This window comes from Oncorhynchus kisutch, linkage group LG8 (assembly GCF_002021735.2).
Source record: "Oncorhynchus kisutch isolate 150728-3 linkage group LG8, Okis_V2, whole genome shotgun sequence".
NCBI classification, from domain to species: Eukaryota; Metazoa; Chordata; class Actinopteri; order Salmoniformes; family Salmonidae; genus Oncorhynchus; species Oncorhynchus kisutch.
This window is the reverse complement of record NC_034181.2, coordinates 51,138,242-51,162,926: the sequence shown is the minus strand read 5'-3', so window position 1 is coordinate 51,162,926 and position 24,685 is coordinate 51,138,242. Positions and strand designations below refer to the sequence as shown.

Below are 24,685 nucleotides of genomic sequence, written 5' to 3'. Positions count from 1 at the left end.
AGAGGTTGCTGCTACTAAAGTACTACAAATGTTAATACAATTATGTTACTAGTTGTACTACAAAGGTTTAGGAGCAACTTAATTTAAAGTATTCCCGACTAATGCTCTAAGGAGAGTATAACTATAAAGCGACCAAGAGGACACAAATCTATTCTAAATGAATGCCTGTTAAAGTGACTAAATGAGATGCACACATTCTTTCCGTCTGTCTCTAGATCAATATAAATAAGAGGTAGAGGTGTCATTTAATAGAGCTTGCTTTCCAAATCAATACAGATAGATCCAATGAGTCAACTGTATCTTCGAAGCCCTTTCAGATACCATGCATTTGCATTTTAGTCATTTAGCGTACACTCTTATCCAGAGCAACTTACAGTACAGGAGCAATTAGGGTTAAGTGCCTTGCTCAAGGGAACATCGACAGGCTGCTATTTAGTTGTCCACACAGTCAAATTGTGAAGTGAGCCCACTGCTACAATATTACCTTCTGAAAAATGATATTGATTTAGCCCGAAGCCATCTAAAAGCGTGTCTAGTTGTTTGGGTACTCCTGGAGAGGTAGTTGTAATGGAGTCGTTAATGAATGTGGTTAAAGATTGACACAGAGCTAAAGATATAAGCTACAGCTAATGTCTACACAGCTCTGGGTTTAGAGTAGAACTTGCCTGGAAGGCAGATCTGTGTGTGTATGTGTGTGTGCGTGAATCTGTGTGTTATCACTATCAGTGTGTCCACTCGCATGTGTGAGAAGTCAAAACGGAACAAGAACTAGCTACTGGCAATGTACACACTAACACCTCATCTCCCCCTCTTCTCCTGAGTTCCCCTGCTCTCTGGCTGTCTGTCAACTAGCCAACATCCTAACAACAACGTAGACAACTCACCGGATGCATATTTAAAAAATGACAAACTCACACCTTTTCCACTCTTCTCACCCTCCTCTCCCCTCAGCTCCCCCTGCTCTACGGCTGTCGGTCAACGAGACCTTGGTGGTGGACCCCGGGAAAGACGTGACCCTGTCGTGTGAGGTGACCGCCGGATTCCCTAAGCCCACTGTCACCTGGTCGCGCTACCCCAACCCATTGCCGAGAAACTCGTTGGTAAGGAATGGGACTCTGACACTGCGCTCGGTCACGCCCGCCGACTCGGGCTTCTACAACTGCACAGCGGTCAACAACGTGGGGAACCCGGCCAAGAGGAACGTCAACCTCCTCGTCCGAAGTGAGTGTGTGTGTGTCTATTTGATATACAGTCAGAGATGGAAAAGAAACGGGGACATCTGGCTTTCCAATTTTTTCTGATCTGGGCGGGGCCACTCTGGTCTACTTATTGCCGCATAGCGAGACATCTCACTGGCAAATATTTCTGCTCAGGGCAGGTGGGGCGAGTGGGGAGGGAACAATAAGTAGACTAGAGCCAGCTGTTCTCTCAAGTGAGCATGCCAGATATTATGGAGGAACCGTGAGCTCATGCGAGAAAGGGAACGCCCACTTACACAGACAGGAACCTTGAAAAAAAGTTGTTCGTCTGAGATATACACCATCTTTGGTACAGTCATTGATAGTCACACTCAAAATTACTAGCACCATTGATATATTTTATGCAAACATTTTTTTATAATATTTGTATTTGTTTTCTTTAAAAGATAGGTGTCAAAATGATTTCCACCCCAAAAGATCCTTATAAATAAAATCAAACTAAATAAAATCTGCATTAACATTCTACTTGAAAACAAAAGTTAATCTAATTTTAAGGAACTATATTGTGGCCTTCCATGGCTTCCTGTTTCACTTGGGTATAAAAATTTGGTAATATTCATGTAAAATAACTCACAAACGAAAAGAGACAAATGGTTGATGTAGTCATTGCATGCTATGAATATAGGACCAAATACTTCACTTTGCACTACTTTAATCCACATAGAAGTGTATTTGTCCCAAAAAGTGATGGAATTTCAAAACAGTTTATGAAATTACCCTCAAATTAAAGCTGACATTCTGCACTTTACCCTCATAGTAATTATATATTTTCAAATCCAAAGTGCTGGACTACAGAGCAAAAACAACACAATGTGTGTCAGTGTCCCAATACTTTTGGAGCTCACTGTAATATGAAATTTGTTAAGGCACGCCATACTGAGACAGCTTCTCAGAAAACCAAGAGTAGGCTTATTTCTCATGTTACTCACTGCCCAGTGACCTCGCTGAGGCAAGATGAACTTGCCATCTTGGTAAATTAAAAATAAGCTACTCATCTAATGCTGAAACATCAGTACTTTTTCGATACTAGAACACGAAAAAAAGGTTAGGTACTAGAATTTTTGTTACTTTCGGTACTTCTGTCAAATGTGTCTCACGTCATATATGGATTGATAGGATCGAGTGTGTCATTCTAAATCTTCAATGGGGCAGTAGTAAGCCAGCCAGGCTACTTGTGCATGCAGCTGACACAGCGCAAGCCACTTTTGAGAAGCAAGCGAGAGGATAGAGAAAATGCCGACAGCATGGCTTCTTCTAACGAAGTGAACTATGGGAATACAAGTAAGAAAAAGGTGTTACATTATGCAAGGGGGTTTTAGTTCCAAAACAACATTAAAAAAAGTATTTCACCCATGACATTTGCATTGTACGTTATTCTACTAGCAACTAAATTCTAATACATTTTGCGAGTGAGCATTATAATTATAGTGTGATTACAAACCAAAAGTCATATATTTAGACTACTTCGCATTTGTCAGGGCTGTACTTGCTAGCAGTAACCACTAGACACCTAGCAGCCCCGGACAGAGGATTGCACCCTGGGTGTTGAAATGGGAATTGTAGTATGCTGTCTAAAATCCAATTGTATTTATATGGTGTGTAGACCATTGTAATATAGAAGCTTCAAAAAAGGAACTTCAGAGTGTTCTTTAAGTTTTCGAACTAAACTATTCAGTTAATACATTAAATGGTTAAGCTGTAATGAATAATGAATCCTATGTCTAATGAATGTCATTTGACCCAATATTTTGGCCGTAGATGAGCAAATTAACCGCAATTGTACAATTATTTTGTATGATCGGATGTGTCAGATATGGTTTTGCACAAGGAAGGGTTAGGATGTTCTTCTGTAATTAAATATAGTGTTTTATTTTGTTAAATAAATGTAATATACTATAGAATAGAATGTATTATATTTGTTATTTTAGTTGTCCTACCAGTTATCAACACATTGTTTAAAAAACCTAGTGTTATTCTGACTTTCGATAATATGTATCATTTTAGTATCGAGTATTGTGATACTAAGGGCTCTATTGTATACCATTGCTTTAGCGTGAAACTACAACTTGTACAACTGAGAGAGGAAACATACTCTTTGATATGAAAGTTGGTCGCTGCTCTGTAGGCCATGAAGAATAGGTAGTCAGGTGGATTCCTGAGCAGACTACAAACCGAAGAGTCCTGAGACAAGATGAACTGAAAGCCTGCCATCGGGCCATTGATAAGGAAGGTTGCATTTGCCAGACTGATGTGGAATAGAAAAGCATTCCTGGTTATATAAACATAACACATTATACAGAGAGAAGAGCAGACATCAGACTGGTTCACAGCAGCACAGCACAGCCCAGCCATAACATACATTATCATCAAAAAGCATAAAACGACATACAATATACTAACAAAACCCCAAAACAGCAACCAATGGTGGCTACGTATAGCATATTCACAGTACAGCTGATAGCCCTAACCCTAACCTTAACCCAAAACCATTTTCCTCAAATTTCAAGTTCTCACCCTGGACCTTAGTGGGGAAGCTGACCCTATATTGTGGTGCAATGACCAAACAAGGCTAGCTATAGCTTCCAGCTGTGTTGGATGGCTGTTGATACTAGCATTACCTAGCATGCTGATGGCTTGTTAAACACCATATGGTGATCAGCAGTTGGCAATCAAGCGTTTTATCACCTTTAATGAAACGTTCTGTTTGAGAGAGCTTATTCGAGACAACTCTGATTAGAAGCGACCCAGTAATAATGTCAGCCAGCGACAGACACCATCCAATTAGCACAAGATATCATGCTGCTCTCCTGCTGAACGGTGCACATAGCGGACCAAAGCATTTTGCCAACATGATAGTGTCAGATATGAGCTACGCTCAGCTACTGTGCAGAAAGCTCACATGACCCACAGCATTATAAAATGACTATATCAGAGTGAGCGGTTTATAGACACTTTGCATACACACAATGTACAAGCATGAATGATATGCACGCGTAACTAGGCTTACTACTATCCTTAAATATAGGACACCTAAGATATTGCCTAACCTAGATGTTTTATGTGCATGACAGCTATGGATGACTGTAAAACTAAGGTTGAGCTACAGGGTTTGTGTGCAAACACATGTTTACAACAATAGAATAAAGCACACTACAAGCAAGTGCCCAGACATCCAAAGTGTTTTGGGAGGCTCAGGCCAGGCATTGAAGGGGCAATAGTGAAACAACAAAGCATTAGGAAATATAGCACGACAATCTCAACGTGTGCTCTGCCAGCGATACAAGCATCATGCCAATAATGTGCAAATGATACAGGGACATAAGCTAAATCATGAATTAACATGAGCATTCACCTTGGCAGTAAGAGTTGCAGGGTGATTACCACGGTAGTAGCAGTTGCAGCACAACACATGATAGTTCCCGTGATTAAAAATACATAAAAAATGATGACCCTCCCTACATACCCTTTGGAGCTCCTACCTGACTCTACTGGAAGAAGATAGACACGGAGTATACCAAACATTAGGATCATCTTCCTAATATTTAGTCGTGCCCTAAGAATAGCCTCAATTTGTCAGGGCATGGACTCCACAAGGTGTCAAAAGCGTTACACAGGGATGCTGGCCCATGTTGACTCCAATGCTTCCCACATTTGTGTCATGTTGGCTGGATGACCTCTGGGAGGGGGGGGGGGGGGCGGTATTTTTGATACACACACGAAATTGAGCATGAAAACCCCAGCAGTGTTGCAGTTCTTGACACCAACCAGTGCGCCTGGCACCTACTACCATACCCTGGTTTTTCTTGCCTATTCACCCTCTGGAACCCGTACACAATTCATATCTCGATTGTCTCAAGGCTTAACAATCTTTAACCTGCCTCCTCCCCTTCATCTACACTGATTAAAGTGGAGTCAACAGGGGATATGAATTCAACAGGGGATTATAGCTTTTACATGGATTCATCTGGTCAGTCTGTCATGGAAAGAGCAGGTGTTCTTAATATTTTGTATACTCAGTATAGTTTAACTCGATGATTTAGACAGTTTGTAAGACATAATTTATTCCAATATGCAAGCAGATTAATAAATAGCAGAAGGTAATATGTGACAAGAATGAAGCAATCATATAATTTGTGTAAGAGTATACATAGAGAAACATAGAGAATGCATTAAGACAAAAAATGGGAAGGGAAGTTCAGAGTCCAGTGTTGTGATCTGTCTGGTTGCTAGCTGAAATACCCCACAAATTGCAAAAGGAATGGACAGAATGGGGGAAAAGGAAGGTAATTAACATTTCATTCACCCAAAGTCCATCATTCTCTAGGAAAACACAACACAGGTTCATGTCCCAACTGTCCAGCTGCAGAAACCACAGATGATGGCCTCCTTCACTGTCATGCATACTAACATCAAAGGCAGACACTCAGAAGAAAATCACATCCATGGGAATAAACTTCAACCTCCCCAGTTTACTTAAAGCCCGTCCAGAACAAACTGAAATACACGCAGCACACATTTATTTCCTCCACTCATGTAGACTAGAGAACAGAATTTAGAACATGTCCATAGTCTCCAGGGAAATCCAGCCCGGTAGTTGGTGGTAATGCACCTAATATTGGTCTGTACACCACCATTATGATCCAAAGAAGAAGAGAAGTTAGTGGAAGCACATGACATGGAAATATAATTGTGTTGAAGTTATATGAAGAACATTACAAGTCATCTTGTATGGGCTGCATCTTAATCCACCGCATCCGCTGATGTCGGCCTTCTGCATCTGTGGTGGAAAGTGGCAGAGCTACAGCAGTGTTTGTCAGACCATGAGACATTGCGAAAATCTGTAGCATCCGAACGGTTTGGCCTTTACCCCTCTATGGAAGGATGAGACTCACACGATGGTGTTCTCCGTTTTGCTCTACAATCCCCACTAGAGTCACAGGACTCGTCTGAAGTCGGTACCGCCGATCTGTCAACTTCTGTGGTTGGATTAAGGAGAATGTTAACTTTAAATGGTGTCTAATACTTGTATGTTTGAGAAATTTGAATTATGAGATTTCTGTTGATTGAATTTGACGCACTGCAATTTCATTGGCTGTTGGCGAGGGGTTCCGCTAGCGCAACGGGGTTCCAGTCCTAGACAGGTTAAAGTAATGATGGACAGTCGTTTCTCTTTGCTAATTTGAGTTGTTCTTGCCATAATATGGACTTGTAAGCATGTGACAAATTTGATTTGATTTAATATTCAATGCTGTCTAATTAGAGTATAATGCAGCCTGCTTCTTTTTATGTTTTCTGTCCTCAGATACAGAGATCTGTGAAACCCTGTTTGCATATGACCCCTTTTTTTCAATTTTCACCTAAAATTACATATCCAAATCTAACTGCCTGTAGCTCAGGCCCTGAAGCAAGGATATGCATATTCATGGTACCATTTGAAAGGAAAGACTTTGAAGTTTGTGGAAATGTGAATTGAATGTAGGAGTACATAAAACAATAGACCTGGTAGAAGAAAATACAAAGAAAAAATAACTATTTTTTATTCTACCATCATCTTTGAAATGCAACAGAAAGGTCCCACATCTAGCCATTACTCTGGTTGTAATTCCGATGGTGTCCACAAGATAGAAGCAAACGGATAACTTGAAGTATGAGCAAACTATATGACATTTAGTGTGAAGTCACCCAGGTAAATTTGGGCAAATCGTGAAGGAGACATTTACATTCACATTACATTTTTCTGCAAGAATATAGTCAAATCTGTACTTGGACTTTGACTTAGCTTTTCCAGTATTAGTAGCCATATTATAAATTCAACATTTGCAAAAAACCCAGTTTTCATAACTTCATAACGCTCTATATTCTTATAATTTTTGTCCAAGAGGAAAAGACTTGCTGTCACACAAGGTGAAATGAACAATAATTTAAGCTTTTAGCCGATATAAGACACTTATATGTACCAACATTTTTTTTTCTAAAATTTTCTAAAATCCCGTTGACGGAACGCCTATCCCTTATTAAAAGTCACACCATTTTGTTTAACCAGGTAGGATAGTTGAGAACAAGTTTTCATTTACAACTACGACCTGGCCAAGATAAACAAAGCAGTTCGACACATACAACAACACAGAGTTACACATGGAATAAACAAAACATACAGTCAATAATACATTAGAAAATGTCTATATACAGTGTGTGCAAATGAGGTAAGATAAGGGAGGTAAAGGCAATCAATTGTCCATGGTGGTAAAGTAACTATAATATACCAACTAAACACTGGAGTGATAGGTGTGCAGAAGATGAATGTGCAAGTAGAGATAGTGGGGTGCAAAGGAGCAAGTTAAATAAATACAGTATGGGGATGATGTAATTGGATGGGTTATTTACAGATGGGATATGTACAGGTGCAGTGATCTGTGTGCTCTGCTCTGACAGCTGGTGCCTAAAACTAGTGAGTGATACTGTCTAATGAATACTCAGTGAGAAAAAGGTGTAGATTCACGCGCAGAGCTCTGCAGATTTATTAAGCCTTCGCAGAAAGCAGGATTTTTTTGTCACATGCAGGCAATGGTCAAACACAGGGAGGCTGTCAAAATCAAACGATACTTCACAACCATACAAAACAGAAAAACTGAACTAAATAGGGAGCTTATGAGACCAGCTGAGAAATGAACAAAGGTGAAATCAATGAACAAAAATGGAAGACAGGGCTACGTTCCAGAACACAAAGAAAAAGAACACAAGGTTGACTAGGAAAAGAAAAGCAGAACTAAGAAAATATCTAAGAAAAGCAGAATCTTACACTTTGCCTTGCCCTATTGAATAAAATGTATTTATATAGCCTAACTATTCTTACTTTATTTTACAATTTAAACACATTTAGCACAAACAATGTCATTGTGTTGGTAGTCTTGGGCAAGCCATCTTTATTATCACAGTGGAACCTCCAAGTGCCACTCAGACCTTGTGGGAGAAAAGTATTTGGCATTGAACTTGGTAGTAGTAGTTGTGTATATGTTTGAAGCTAAAGATCCCATCATCAACTGCTTCCAGACATTTCACCACCTAGATCACAAGGGTTGGATTTGCACAAAAAAATGTAATATCATACACAGTCTACTGGTGTTGTTTTAAATTGAGAACATGTACCTCAACAATATGTAAAAAATAAAAAAATAAAAATATGTGAGTTACATGCTGACCAGACCGGACATGTCGCATGCTTGAGTGTTGCAAGATAAATTTAGAAATCTATGTTATTCAATTATTGCACCCACACTGCACGCCATCGAGCGTCTGCGTTGCCAACGGCTAAAATAGAAGTCATTCCTATTTCTGATACAGATTGCGCTGCAAGTCCTGCCTCTCCCATCTCCTCCTCATTGGTTACACCAACATTGGTGATTGAAAGATGAACTGTTTTGCCGGTCATCGTGGTAATACTATGCAAGTTTAGATGGCAGTCACCATATAAGTTCAAAGATGAAAAAGCCTGGAAGGAGGAGAGATGACTAGAAACGATTCGGTTGACAGTTTTATATGTGGATTAATTGTCAGAGTAGAGGACTTTGTGCATTTCAGGTAAAATAACAACTCAATGTTTATATCCCAGGACAAATTAGCTAGCAACAGCAAGCTAGTTAAATAGGACAAATTAGCTTGCATGTGCAAGATGGCTAGCTAAATTGCCATACATGTTTAAACGCTTTTCGACCTGTCCCCAAATTAATGTAATGCCTCTTGGCTGTAATGTTCAGAGTTTGTTTTGATATTTTAACCTGCGTGTCGTAATCACGTTTGGTGTGGGGGGACAAAATAAATGAATGCACGATGGCTCACGATGGCGCACGATGTAGGATGTAGGCAGTGGTTCCCAACTCCAGTCCTCGAGGAACCCCATCAGTTCACATTCTTAGTGTAGCCCCATACAAGCACACTTGATTCAACTTGTCAACTAATCATCAGACCCTCAATGAGTTGAATCAGGTATGGTGGCCCGGAGCTACAACATCAATGTGTACTGTTGTCCATGGAGAATAAGAGCACTTCCTCCCAGCTGCCCACTGCACTGAGGCTAGGAAAGACTGTCACCACCGATAAATCCACTATTATTGAGAATTTCAATAAGCATTTTTCTACAGCTTGCCAGGCTTTCCACCTGCCTACCCCTACCCCGGTCAACTGCCCGGCACCCCCCACAGCAACTCGCACAAGCCTCCCCATTTCTCCTTCACCCAAATCCAGATAGATGATGTTCTGAAAGAGCTGCAAAATCTGGACCCCTACAAATCAGCCGGGCTAGACAATCTGGACCCTGTCTTTCTAAAATTATCTGCCCGAAATTGTTGCAACCCCTATTACTAGCCAGTTCAAACTCTCTTTTGTATCGTCTGAGATTCCCAAAGATTGGAAAGCTGACACGGTCATCCCCCTCTTCAAAGGGGGAGACACTCTAGACCCAAACTGCTACAGACCTCAGAGCTTGTGTATTTTCTGTATACCAGGGAGCTAGTTTCTTATGTTATTCGTTTTGGTTTTTAGCGGTATGACTGCATCTAGGGTATTGCGCAAGGTTATATTGAGTTCCTCTGTTAGGTGGTTAACTGATTTCTGTACTCTGACGTCCTTGGGTAGGCGGATGGAGTCTGGAAGGGCATCTAGGAATCTTTGGGTTCTCCAAGAATTTATAGCATGACTTTTGATGATCCTTGGTTGGGGTCTGAGCAGATTATTTGTAATAAAATGGTGGTCCAATAGTCCAGGATTATGAGGAAAAACATTAAGATCCACAACATTCGTTCCATGAACAAAACTAGGTCCAGAGTATGACTGTGACAGTGAGTAGGTCCAGAGACATGTTGGATAAAACCCACTCGAGTCGATGATGGCTCCGCAAGCCTTTTGGAGTGGGTCTGTGGACTTTTCCATGTGAATCACCAAAAATTGGAATATTATCTGCCATGTCTACAAGGTCTGATAGGAATTCAGGGAACTCAGTAAGGAATGCTGTATATGGCCCAGGAGGCCTGTAAACAGTAGCTATAAAAAAGTGATTGAGTAGGCTGCATAGATTTCATGACTAGAATCTCGAAAGATGAAAACTTTGTTTTTTGGGGGGAAATTGACATTTGCTCTAGCTAGCTTTTGTTGGATAACATTAGCATTGAATAACATTGTTCTTAGTTCTCTTCACTTTTATTGAGTTCTTGAGTCTATCATGATTGCAGGTAATATTTTTTTGGTATGTTGTTGTCGAAATAATTCATGCGGTGGACTCCCAACATGGATGCCAGGTAGTGTCGTACATCAACTGGCAACCCTCTGTAACGCATTCTTGTCATGCTATGCAAGAGCTCACATTTAAGGATCTTAATATACAGTTGAAGACGGAAGTTTACATATACTTAGGTTGGAATCGTTAACTCGTTTTTCAACCAGTCCACAAATGTATTGCTAAAACCTCTTTGTGCTATACGTGCCGCTAGCGACCCACCTCGACAACATCCGGTGAAATTGCAGAGCGCGAATATCAAAAATAGTACATTCGTAATATTAAACATTCATGAAAACACAAGTGTCTTACATGATTTAAAATGTAACATCTTGTTAATCCACCCGCTTTGTCAGATTTCAAAAAGGCTTTATGGTGAAAGCATTCCATGCGATTATCTGAGGACAGCGGCCCAAATACAAAAGCATTAAAAACATTTTCCAAACAAGCGAAAGTCAGAAATAGCGATAAAATAAATCCCTTACCTTTGAAGATATTCATCTGGTTGCAATCACAAGGGTCCCAGTTACATAACAAATTTTCCTTTTTTTAGATAACATCCTTCTTTATATCCCAAAAATTTCAGTTTATTTGGCACGTTTGATTCAGAAATACAGCTGTTCCATCTCGCCCAACATGCCTACAAAGGAATCTAAAAAGTTACCTGTAAACTTGGTCCAAACATTTCAAACAACATTTCTAATCCAACCTCAGGTACCCTAATATGAAATAATCAATACAATAAAAGACAGAATAAACTGTTTTCAATACCGGAGAAAAACAAAGAGGAGTGCGCACCCATTCAAGCCCACCAAAAGACTATAGTCCTTCTGAGTGACACTTAGAAAGAATACGAATACATAAAAAAAAAAACATTGAACAATTTCTTAAGACTGTTGACATCTAGTGGAAGCCATAGGAACTGCAATCTGGGTCCTAATAATTAGGCTTTCCCATAGAAAATCATTGGATAGTCCAATTACCTCAACAACAACAAAAAATCCTGGATGGATTCTCCTCTGGGTTTTGCTTGCCAAATCAGTTATGTTATACTCACAGACATTATTTTAACAGTTTTAGAAACTTTAGAGTGTTTTCTATCCAATATTATGTGTATGCATATCCTAGCTTCTGGGCCTGAGTAACAGGCAGTTTACTTTGGGCACCTCAGTCATCCAAACTTCCGAATACTTCCCCCTAGCCTTAAAAGGTTTAACAAACTATAGATTTGGCAAGTAGGTTAGGACATCTACTTTGTGCATGACACAAGTAATTTTTCCAACAATTGTTTACAGACAGATTATTTCACTTATAAATCACTGTATCACACAAAATAATCTGAAAGGCCGCTCAGCAAGGAAGAAGCCACTACTCCAAAACACCATAAAAAGCCAGACTATGGTTTGCAACTGCACATGGGGACAAGATCGTATTTTTTTGAGAAATATCCTCTGGTCTGATGAAACAAAAATATAACTTTTGGGCTATAATGACCATCGTTATTTTTGGAGGGAAATGGGGGAGGATTGCAGGCCAAAGAACACCATCCCAACTGTGAAGCACGGGGGTGGCAGCATCACGTTGTGGGGGTGCTTTGCTGCAGGAGGGACTGGTGCACTTCACGAATGTATGGCATCATGAGGAAAGAAAATTATGTTGATACAGTGCCTTGCGAAAGTATTCGGCCCCCTTGAACTTTGCGACCTTTTGCCACATTTCAGGCTTCAAACATAAAGATATAAAACTGTATTTTTTTGTGAAGATTCAACAACAAGTGGGACACAATTATGAAGTGGAACGACATTTATTGGATATTTCAAACGTTTTTTAACAAATCAAAAACAGAAAAATTGGGCGTGCAAAATTATTCAGCCCCCTTAAGTTAATACTTTGTAGCGCCACCTTTTGCTGCGATTACAGCTGTAAGTCGCTTGGGGTATGTCTCTATCAGTTTTGCACATCGAGAGACTGAAATTTCCCATTCCTCCTTGCAAAACAGCTCGAGCTCAGTGAGGTTGGATGGAGAGCATTTGTGAACAGCAGTTTTCAGTTCTTTCCACAGATTCTCGATTGGATTCAGGTCTGGACTTTGACTTGGCCATTCTAACACCTGGATATGTTTATTTTTGAACCATTCCATTGTAGATTTTGCTTTATGTTTTGGATCATTGTCTTGTTGGAAGACAAATCTCCGTCCCAGTCTCAGGTCTTTTGCAGACTCCATCAGGTTTTCTTCCAGAATGGTCCTGTATTTGGCTCCATCCATCTTCCCATCAATTTGAACCATCTTCCCTGTCCCTGCTGAAGAAAAGCAGGCCCAAACCATGATGCTGCCACCACCATGTTTGACAGTGGGGATGGTGTGTTCAGGGTGATGAGCTGTGTTGCTTTTACGCCAAACATAACGTTTTGCATTGTTGCCAAAAAGTTCAATTTTGGTTTCATCTGACCAGAGCACCTTCTTCCACATGTTTGGTGTGTCTCCCAGGTGGCTTGTGGCAAACTTTAAATGACACTTTTTATGGATATCTTTAAGAAATGGCTTTCTTCTTGCCACTCTTCCATAAAGGCCAGATTTGTGCAATATACGACTGATTGTTGTCCTATGGAAAGAGTCTCCCACCTCAGCTGTAGATCTCTGCAGTTCATCCAGAGTGATCATGGGCCTCTTGGCTGCATCTCTGATCAGTCTTCTCCTTGTATGAGCTGAAAGTTTAGAGGGACGGCCAGGTCTTGGTAGATTTGCAGTGGTCTGATACTCCTTCCATTGCAATATTATCGCTTGCACAGTGCTCCTTGGGATGTTTAAAGCTTGGGAAATCTTTTTGTATCCAAATCCGGCTTTAAACTTCTTCACAACAGTATCTCGGACCTGCCTGGTGTGTTCCTTGTTCTTCATGATGCTCTCTGCGCTTTTAACGGACCTCTGAGACTATCACAGTGCAGGTGCATTTATACGGAGACTTGATTACACACAGGTGGATTGTATTTATCATCATTAGTCATTTAGGTCAACATTGGATCATTCAGAGATCCTCACTGAACTTCTGGAGAGAGTTTGCTGCACTGAAAGTAAAGGGGCTGAATAATTTTGCACGCCCAATTTTTCAGTTTTTGATTTGTTAAAAAAGTTTGAAATATCCAATAAATGTCGTTCCACTTCATGATTGTGTCCCACTTGTTGATTCTTCACAAAAAAATACAGCTTTATATCTTTATGTTTGAAGCCTGAAATGTGGCAAAAGGTCGCAAAGTTCAAGGGGGCCGAATACTTTCGCAAGGCACTGTATATTGTAGCAACATCTCGAGATATCAGTCAGGAAGTTAAAGCTTTCCAAATGGACAATGACCCCAAGCATACTTCCAAAGTTGTGGCAAAATGGCTTAAGGACAAAAAGTTAAGGTATGGGGGTGACCATCGCAAAGCCTTGACCTCAATCCCATAGAAAATATGTGGGCAGAACTGAAAAAGCGTGTGCGGGCAAGGAGCCCTACAAACCTGACTCAGTTACACCAGCTCTGTCAGGAGGAATGGGCAATGCTACTAATGACTAATTGAGTGTATGTAAACTTCTGACCCACTGAGAATGTGATGAAATAAATAAAATCTGAAATAAATCATTCTCTCTGCTATTATTCTGACATTTCACATTCTTAAAACAATGTGGTGATCGTAAATGACCTAAGACAGGGAATTGATACTAGAATTAAGTGTGAGGAATTGTGAAATACTGAGTTTAAATGCATTTGGCTAAGGTGTATGTAAACTTCCGACTTCAACTGTATGCGTCAATACAAAGACAGCGTAGTGTCATCATTTTGGCTGTTCTCAAAAGTGTGCTTCTGTCATACAAGTGTTGGTATTGCCAAAAGGGCAAACCACATTTTGAAAATTATGCTGATATCTTACCTGTACTATCCCTGTTTCCCCTACTGGCCAGTATAGGCCTGTGACTAATTGTCATGTTGCGTAAAAATCACATTTTGGAACAGTGAATGCATTCTGACATCACATGCATTAAAAAAACTCATGCTTGGGCAGCCGTTAGAGATATTTGGAACTCGCGTGTGAAAAGGTTAAGGGAAAGTTGGTTTATAACTGCTTAGTCCTGCAATGGTCACCTTTCTAGCTCACTCTCTGTGGAACACACAAGAGTCTAGGCAAGATGGCTGCCCCATGTGAGAGAAAATGTGATGTGCCTCTCGACACCTAGCTTACTCTCAGGGGAGAACTGCAAGTCCGCCAGAGAGAAAAATGCACAGTCTCCCAATCTTGTAGACGCAGTCCCCGAACCCAAATGCTAAACCGGGAGGGTTCTGCTGGACAGACAAGTCGCAAAGACAACTAAGACAAACCCTCAGTTCAGCAATACTGGTTGACCAAACCGAGTATCACCCAGGTTGGTGCACTGTCGAATGTAATAAAAAGGACAAAACCCAAACCGAGTGAGGGGACAGCAGAGCATCCAGATGGAGAGGCTAGCTAGCTCCAAGCTATTGAATAGCTGTGGGTATACTTCTGCGCTGATACACTCTAATATAGAACTCTTACTGAGCGAATGCAAATCAAATTTAAATGTATTGGTAACATACACATATTTAGCTAATGTTATTGCTGGTGTAGCGAAATGCTTGTGTTCCTAGCTCCAACATTTCAGTAGTATCTAACAATTCACAACAATGCACACAAATCTAAAAGTAAAAGAATGGAATTAAGAAATATATAAATATTAGATTGAGCAATGTCGGAGTGGCATTGACTAAAATACAATGGAATAGAATACAGTATTTACACACTGTATGCGATGAGTAAAGCAGTATGTAAACATTATTTAAACATTGTTAAAGTGATTAGTGTTCCATTATTAAATTGGCCAGTCATTCCAAGCCTATATATACATATAGGGCAGCAGCCTCTAAGGTGCAGGGTTGCATAACCGGGTGGAAGCCGGCTTGTGATGGATATTTAAAAGTCTGATGGCCTTGATATAGAAGCTGTTTTTCAGTCTCTTGGTCCCAGCTTTGATGCACCTGTACTGACCTCGCCTTCTGGATGATAGTGGGGTGAACTGCCGGCCCAGACGGCATCCCTATCTGCGTCCTAAGAGCATGCGCAGACCAGCTGGCTGGAGTGTTTACGGACATATTCAATAACTCCCTATCCCAGTTTGCTGTCCCCACTAGCTTCAACATGTCCACCTTTGTACCTGTACCCAAGTTAGCAAAGGTAACTGAACTAAATGACTATCGCCCCATAGCACTCACTTTTGTCATAATGAAGTGCTTTGAGAGGATAGTTAAGGATCATATCACCTCTTACCTGACACCCTAGATCCGCTTTAATTTGCTTACCGCCCCAATTGATCTACAGATGATGCAATCACCATCACCTCTAAAACTCTTAACTTTAAATAAAGGTTCATTTAAAAATGTAAAAAGAATACATATCTTACTCATCTCTGCCATAGAGAAGGAGAGCCCACAGTCCTTGGTAGCAGAACAAGTTGGTGGCAATGTGTTATCCTCAAAGCAGCCGAATAAGGTGTTTAGCTTGTCCAGAATCAAGATGTCGGTGTCCACGACAAGGCTGGTTTTCTCCTTGTAGTCCGTGATTGTCTGTAGACTGCTACATACATCTCGTGTCTGAGCTGTTGAATTGTGACTCCACATTGTATCTGTTTGATTTCCTTATACAAACTACACTGTTTGTATTCTGCCATATTCCCAGTAACCTTGCCATGGTTAAATGCGGTGGTGCTGCTTTCAGTTTTGCGCGAATGCTGCCATCTAGCCACAGTTTCTGGTTTGGGTAGGTGTTAATAGTCACAGTGGGTACAACATCTCCTATACACTTCCTGATGAACTCAGTCGCCGTATCTGTGTATTCGTCAATGTTATTTTCAGAGGCTACCCGGAACATATCCCAGTCTGAGTAATCAAAATAAATCTTGATTCTGATTGGTCAGACCAGCATTGAATAGACTGTAGCACGGGTACTTCCTACTTGATTTTCTGCCTATAGGAAGGGAGGAGCAAAATGGAGTCGTGATCAGATTTGCCGAAGGGAGGGCGGGGGAGGGCCTTGTAGGCATTTCAAAAAGTGTTTTTCCAGAGTGAGTACTACAGACAATGTGTTGGTAGAACTTCGGTAGTGTTTTCCTCCAACTTGCTTTGATAAAATCAACCAGCTATGTGGTTTCCAGTTTGCATAAAGTCCAGTGTAGTTCTTTGAGGGTTGTTGTGGTAAAATGATGTGGCCTAGCCCACCTAACCCAAAGAGATTAATGAGTTACGAAAGAGTTATGATTGGATCCTTTCTGGAATTAACCGAGAAAAGGAAGAGGTGGAAGTAGTGCGGTAGCAGCTATTTAAGGGGGTCAGCAACAGACTAATCTGAAATCCTTACTCGGAATGTATCCTGCCATGTGAAAGGATACCATATCATATTGGAGTGATCGAACATAGTTCTACATAACACTAGCTAGCTTAACCTGTGTTTGCACGTTTTACTAAAGTAATTTTTTCTAGCTATGAGCCTGAAATGGGGAATTGAATTTGAATACTTTGAATATTAATCTTTTTTAAATCTATTCAAGAAAAGTCAAACAGAAAAATGTCAATGGTAGGATTTCTGTTAGTGAATATTTCCTTTAACATTCTGTGTTGTGTTCTTATTATTTTTTATAAGTGATTGTTATGTTTAAGTGATATATGTTTATAAATATGTTTATAAATTCTTTATGAATGGGTAAATTGTAATGACAGTACAATGACAATAAAATTCAGGCAGGTGGGATTGACTGCATGAAATTTCCCCTACTTGCCAATATAGGCCTGTAGGGGAAATTTCATGCAGTGGGGGTGCTACAGTATATATCAGCATTCACTCATACTGGTATGGCAGAAGCACACTTTTTAGAACAGACATAAGGATGACACTTTGCTGTCATTGTAATGATACATGTATTAAGATACCTACATATGACATCTTGCATAGCATAACATGAATGCACTAAAGATATGCTATGGATATATTTCATTAAGGAAAATGGAAAGGGGGCTACCTAGTCAGTTGTACAACTGAATGCATTTAACTGAAATGTGTCTTCCGCATTTAACCCAACCCCTCTGAATCAGAGAGGTGCGGGGGGCTGCCATAATCGACATTCGCGTCTTTCGGCACCTGGGGAACATTGGGTTAACTGACTTGCTCAGGGGATGAACGACAGATTTTTACCTTGTCAGTTCTGGGAATAATGTGGTTTGGACCTGTTTTAACACGTTCAGGAAATGCTTTAGATATGTAATAAATGTGTTATGGATATGTAGTCAACATATACCATTACCCAGTATTTGTATTATTTATTTAATTCATTTTTCCCCCTCATCTTTATTAAGGGAGCCAATCATTTTGGATGTGTCTGTAACTGTGTGTGTGCGTGACCTTTTTCCACATGTCTGTTTTGACATATAGAGGTCTTAACTAGTTTGTGTAACATACGGTATAATATGACTACATTACAGTACATAAGTACTGTAAGTAAGCATTTATGAGAGGTTATCATTCCTGTCATATTTACATCATCGTGTGCAATGAAGTGTAGCCAACATCTGTGTTTGGCTCCGGGGTGAAATACCCCCTACTGTAGGTGCAGATCTAGAATTGGCTTCCCCTCCCCCAATCCTTACCTTAAACTGTAGTGGGTAAAATTAAAAACTGATCCCAGATTAGCTTTTAGGGGCAGCATCACCTTACACATCTGTCTGTGGACATTAATGGATGCAACTTTGCATGTGAACCAACTAAGTCAAATTTACATTGGTTAATTAACTATTCCATGTAACTGACATTGTGAATTACAATAGCTATATACTCTTGAGCACAGTTGTCTGTGTGCGTGCGTGCGTGCGGTTGCATTTGCTGTGTGTGGTGTGTGCCTAAGCATTACCTGGGAATATAATGTCTACATGTGTGTGAACGCCATCCAGTTGATCTGTGATTAGCTCTGGTTTCTATACAATCATGTCAAGACTCTAGATTAACTCTAGATTACCCTGCCCATTAAACAAACTCCTTTATTCAGTGGCCCGCCGCCGGCTATTTTTATCGCTTTTAATAATCTTTATTTACTCAGATTAATTGGAGCCGAGATGGAAGTAATTAGAGGAGCTGATAAAGTGTGTGTGTGTGTGGTGGAAGGGGGGTAGGTGGGTGTGGGTGTTTGTGTGTGTGTGTGTGTGTGTGTGTGTGTGTGTGTGTGCATGTGTGTATATTGTACATAATGAGTGTGTGTGTGTTCGTATTTGTGTGTATTGAACATATGGGTATGTGAGTGTGTTTTCCCCTTCCCTGTTAATGGGCCTGAGCACGTCACATGAGCCCAGGTGGTGATAACGCCACGCAGACGAGTACTTCGTAAGCGCCTCGCTGAAGTATAAGGCAAAACATACGGTCTCCGTCCGTTTGAGCGCGGCGGGCTAACCATATGGCGGTGAGGACGATCAAACATATGGTCTGCCGTCCTCACCAACCCCACCTGCCGAGCTAGTTAGCATGCTTGGCGAAGCGTAGAGTTACAATATTTTTCTCTCTCCTCTCCTGCTTATATTAGTTGCTATGTCGTTTGCCAATGGAGTTTTGTATTCAGAACAGGGCCAATTTGGGAGGTTCTGGAATTAAATCGGACCAATCCGTGTCTAGTGTTTAGGATGGTTAAGGTAGATATCTCTCCTTCTTGCTCAGTTTTCTTTTTGTCTTCTTCTTCTCCATCTCTCTCCTTCTTACATCATCACTTTTTCTCTACTCTTTCCTCTTTCTCCTTCTTCCCATCCTCTGTCTTATGTTCTCTCCCTCCTCCTCCACCACTCTCTATCCTCCTCCTTACTTCTTTCTCGATTATACTCTCCCCCTCCTTCTCTCACCCCCTTCTTCCTTATCCATCTCCCCATTTATTCTTCCTCCTTCCTTCCTCTCATCCCCGACTCCCACCCCCTCCTAACACCCTTCATCTCTCCCTTTCTTCCTCCCTCTCCACTCCCTCCCCTCAGGTATGGGCAACCTCACCTTCCAGATCACACCCGACTCCAACAAGGACAGTGAGAGCATCCAGATGGGCCGCGATCTCAAGCTCTCGTGTCACGTGGACGCACAGCCCCAGGACAAGGTCAACTGAATAATACTATTAGTAATAATAATATTAGTAGGGTGTGACCCCTTCATAATAATCTCATAATGATGCCGAATAAATCAAAGTAGGTGAGAGGGATGAACATTTTATGTAAAGAGATAACATAAAACTTGTTAAAGGACATTATAAATATTCATGCATGCTTAATACAAGTTGCAACATATTATGTAAAGTATATAAGCTATAGCAATATATTAATATAATAAAATAACATATTGCTATTTTATATTATTAGGTCAACTACACATGGTACAAGAATGCGGCACTAGTCTACAACTCGGACAGCTTGATCGTGCTGCGCAGCGACCCGGACATGGCGCCGGGCACAAGTAGCCTGGAGATCGTGGACATGAAGTTCCGTGACCAGGCCACCTACAGCTGTGTGGCCAACTTTCCTGGCAGCACGGTGCCCGAGATGAGGGTAGATGTCAACATTACCCAAAGCAGCGGTGAGTGGACTGTTTCTTTGTTCTAAGTACCTAACTAGTCATGTGTTATGCTAACTAGCTAGAAAGAGGTTGCATAGCAACAGCATCAACTTCCGGTAGAGAAGTAGAGAAGGCAAAGAGAAAGAAGGCTCAACTGAAAGTTGTGCCCCTTCGATATTAATTTAAGATACTCCAATCCTCTTATGCTGTGGTCTACTTCCGACCATCACGTTGTACAGAGCCATATTTTTCATTCCATCCTAACGGAAACCCTGAATGTTTCATTTTTCTCTGAATAGAAACACCATAATATTAAATTAATTAAGACAAATTAATTAAAATAAATCCCGTATGCTATGTTATTACACAAAAAAGTTTTCAAATTCTCTGGCAATGCCAATATGGAAGACTATCAAATGCTTCTCAAAGATGCCCTCTGGTGGTCAAACTAGCACTAAATTGCATTTTAAAAATGGCTGACAATTAGATAACGTGCCACAGAATGCTACAGCAGCCCGCAAGGTATGCTGCAGTATGACGCAACTTTGAAAGGAGGAACCACTGTACAAAGAGAACATGGGCTAAGGTTAGGGTAATTGGAATGCTTGTTGACTTGTTTAGCCAAATGGCGTGAAAATGCTGCTGATAGAAGTGCATAAAAATATAAGAACATAATAAAAAAAATGCTCAGATTTGCAACATGGAAGGTCTCCAAGAACACACTGTTCTCCATCATTATTAAATGAAAGAAGTTTGGATCCACCTAGACTCTTCCTAGAGCTGGCTCCCCAGCCAAACTGGGCAATCGGTGGACAATGGCCTTGGTTTGGGAGGTGACCAAGAACCTGATGGTCACTCTGACAGCTCCAGTTCCTCTGTGGAGATAGGATAAACATCCAGAAGGACAATCATCTCTGCAGCACTCCAACAATCATGCCTTTATGGTAGAGTGGCCAGACGGAAGCCATTCCTCAGTCAAAGGCACATGTCAGCCCGCTTGGAGTTTGCCCAAAGGCACCTAAAGGACTCTAAGACCATGATAAACAAGATTCTCTGGTCTAATGAAACCAAGATTCGTTGGCTTGAATGCCAAGCATCACATCTGGAGGAAACCAGTCCCTGCTCATCACCTGGCCAAAGTATGGAGATGAAAAACCTGCTTCAGAGCGCACAGGACCTCAGACTGGGGCAAAGGTCAGACAGCCAAGGCAATGCACGACTTGCTTCGGGACAAGTCTCTGAATGGTGGTTGTTCAGGTGATGGTCAGCGACCTTGGGGATATTGGTTTGGCCCGGAGTGATGGGACCTCCCACTCCTGCGATCTCGCCCTCCTCTCATCTCCCCAGGGTCTAGAACTGTTGTTCTTTTTCTCCCTTCAAATGTTTAGTAACACTTTATTTGATGTATGTATGTCATGTCCTAATGTTTTCACGGTAACCAGGGTGATGATATCTGTCTGGCTTGACTCGATCATCGGTTGTGGATTGGTGTTGCTTTCTTTCAGTTTCTCTCTTTCTCTGTGTCACAATCGTCGTAGTGAGGAGAGCAAAGCGCAGCGTGATGTGAATACATGCCCAACCCTACCTGGCTTAATGCTCCCCGTAGCCAGGCCAATGCGGCGAGGTGGAATAGCCCGCACTGGGCTGTGCTGGCGAACTGGAGACACCATGTGTAAGGCTGGTGCCATGTACCCCGGCCCGAGGGGTACCCCGACGCACTGGAGACCAGATGTGCTGAGCCGGCTTCATGGCACCTGGCTCGATTCCCACTCTAGCCCGGCCGATACGAGGCGCTGCTATGTACCGCACCAGGCTATGCCTGCGCACCAGGGACACCGTGCTCAGGTCTCCTACCCGACTTAGCCACACTCCCCGTGTTCCCCCCCAATACATTTTTGGGGATTCCAACCGTGCTGCCGTGCTGCCTCATCATACCACCGCCTCTCGGCTTTCGCTGCCTCCAGCTCAGCCTTGGGGCGGCGATATTCTCCAGCCTGTGCCCAGGGTCCCTTGCCGTCCAGTCCTGAGATTGCTGCTGCTGCCCGTTACCACGCTGCTTGGTCCTTTGGTGGTGGGTGATTCTGTCACGATCATCATAGTGAGGAGACAAAGTGCAGCGCAATGTGAATACATACTTTTAATGTAAGACGAATGAACACGAAGTACAATAAACAAACAAAATAACAAAAACGAACGTGACCGCTATAAACACTGAGTGCAAACATGCAACATCACATAGACATAGATAATCACCCACCAATTACCCAAGGAATATGGCTCCCTAAATGTGTTTCCCAATCAGAGACAACGATAAACAGCTGCCTCTAATTGAGAACCAATCTAGGCAACCATAGACATACAAAACACATATTCTAGTAAACAACCCCATAAACATACAAAAACCCTAGACAGGACAAAAACACAACAAACCACCCCCAAAATAATAAAGAAAACAAAGATAACTAAGGTCTTTCTCTGTCTCTTTCGATGTCCTTTTCTTTGACTACCACAGACAGTCTCAATCCCCCTCCGTCCCGATCCCTTTTTCAATCTATAAAATGGAAGCACTATGGTGTAAGGTCCACCACTACACTGCTTATACCTGTCCAGAGAGCCACGGGAATGTTGTAGTGAGTGTTTTGGGACTCATATTGGCCAGTCTGCATCTTTTTAATCTCGTTCCCATACTCACTTCCGCCTAAATGCACGGAGACTGGTGGATAGGAGCGTCATTAGCCAATCAGAAAGACGTGAGAAACTCCTGGCATGATAGGCATTGGCTTAATTGGCTTCATCTTCCAACCAGTCATCACCCACAACACTCCCCCCCCATGTCTTGGGCACCTCTACGTTCAGGAGCAGCAGCTGAGCTGACTCGATTACTGGACTGTCTCAAGGCATTAAAACCTGTTCATTGTCATAAAATACAATGTGATTGGCTTTGGCATAACATTAGAGATGTAGCCTAATGGACAAGTGTTTGTGTACATTATAATACTTAAGAAATACTGCTCATTCAAGCACTAAACTCCTAAGCTAGATGTAACATTTATTTAGTTACAGAATGCTGACTTATTCTGAAAGTTGTTGTTGTTGTTGCTAGGTAACATTCTGAGATTCATGGGAAGAAGTTGCCAAGGGAACCGATTCGCAAAAATGTAATGACAAATACTTTACTCAGTAGGTCACTCCCATATAACTGTATGGTCACTCCCACTAAGGCCATCTTAGAATGGTTGATGTCCCAGGCTTATATGCGCCGTGCACTGGGGAAGAGGTCACCCTCTTTTCACCCTCTCTTTCTCTCTCTTTCTCTCCTGTTGTTGCTCCTAGTCCTACTGAGAGTGTTGACAGATGGAGGAAATGAGGATGTGTGTTTAACCTTGACCACTGGTTCGCCTCGCCAGTCAACACATTGCATTTAGCTTTTTACATTTCCCAGGGCGTGCGATGACCATTAGTATCCAATATAAATGCCCTCACTAATTTCAACATTTAACCTCACTTGCTTCCCCCTCCTCCCCACCTCCCGCCCTGCTCCTCTCTCTCTTCTTCTCTTTTTTTCTTCTTTTTATGAACCCTGTTTGTCTTTTGGGCAACCCCTCCTTAAATATTTTCTCTTGTCCCCTAACCCTCCGTCTTTATATATCTCCCTACCTCTATCTCCCCCTTGCTCCACTCCAACTCCTCTCACACTCCCTCTCTCTCCCTTCTCCAATTTCTCACCCCTACAGTCACTCCCCCAATTCTGACGGTGCCGGCAGGGGGCCAGGTGGTGAGTGTGAGGGAGGGAGGCTCTGCCGACCTGGTGTGCCTGGTGGATGGCAAGCCCCGTCCGCCTGTGCTCTGGTCGCGCGCCGACAAAGACCTGCCTATGCCCACGGGTGAGTGGGCGGTGGAGACACGCAACGGGCGCCTCCGGCTGACCAACGTCACCCGTGACCTGATGGGTTCCTATCGCTGCCAAACGGCGCCCTACAATGGCCTCAACATCAAGCCACGCCAGGCGCAGGTGCAGCTCAACGTGCAATGTGAGTAGTAAACTACTACATTTCCTATGAGTCATCTGTTTATTGAGCTCTGAGTATTATTGCATTTGTTCTGTTCTGGTCCTGTTGACCTACATGGGGTGCAGGCTTTTGTTCCAGCCCAGTAGTAACACACCCGATGAATGAATTGAGTAATTGAGTATGTTTTTGAGTAGATGAATCAGCTGTGGTAGTGTAACGGAGATCATTCTGAACCATGCTCACGTGATGAATAACCTTAACCGAGACCTGAAGACTTGCTTTTGTTCACCCAGGTAATGCCTACATTATAGCTCAACAGTCTCGTGGTGCTCAGGAGACCTGAGTGCGTATCCTGGTCAGTCAAATTAGCACTTGGCCGGTTCAAAACTGCCATCTGTCTGTTGCACTAAAGCCACCTTTCAGGGTGTGGTTTGAGTTAAACTTTTGTCTTCAATCATCATTCTTAATTTTTCTCACCAGCACTACATGCCTCTACATTTACCTTTAAAAAACTATTGAAAGGTGAAGTTCA

General features: G+C 41.8%; 1 protein-coding gene across 1 annotated transcript in view; it reads left to right on the top strand.

Annotated features, from left to right (window-relative positions):
- The window catches only part of LOC109895575 (MAM domain-containing glycosylphosphatidylinositol anchor protein 1), a 410,076-nt gene that overhangs the window by 254,562 nt on the left and 130,829 nt on the right, over nt 1–24,685 (top strand). The window contains exons 7-10 of the mRNA XM_031830541.1: nt 952–1,221; nt 19,576–19,691; nt 19,951–20,164; nt 23,878–24,174. Of these exons, the coding sequence (XP_031686401.1) occupies nt 952–1,221; nt 19,576–19,691; nt 19,951–20,164; nt 23,878–24,174 (897 nt within the window). The remainder of the gene's footprint in view (nt 1–951; nt 1,222–19,575; nt 19,692–19,950; nt 20,165–23,877; nt 24,175–24,685) is intronic.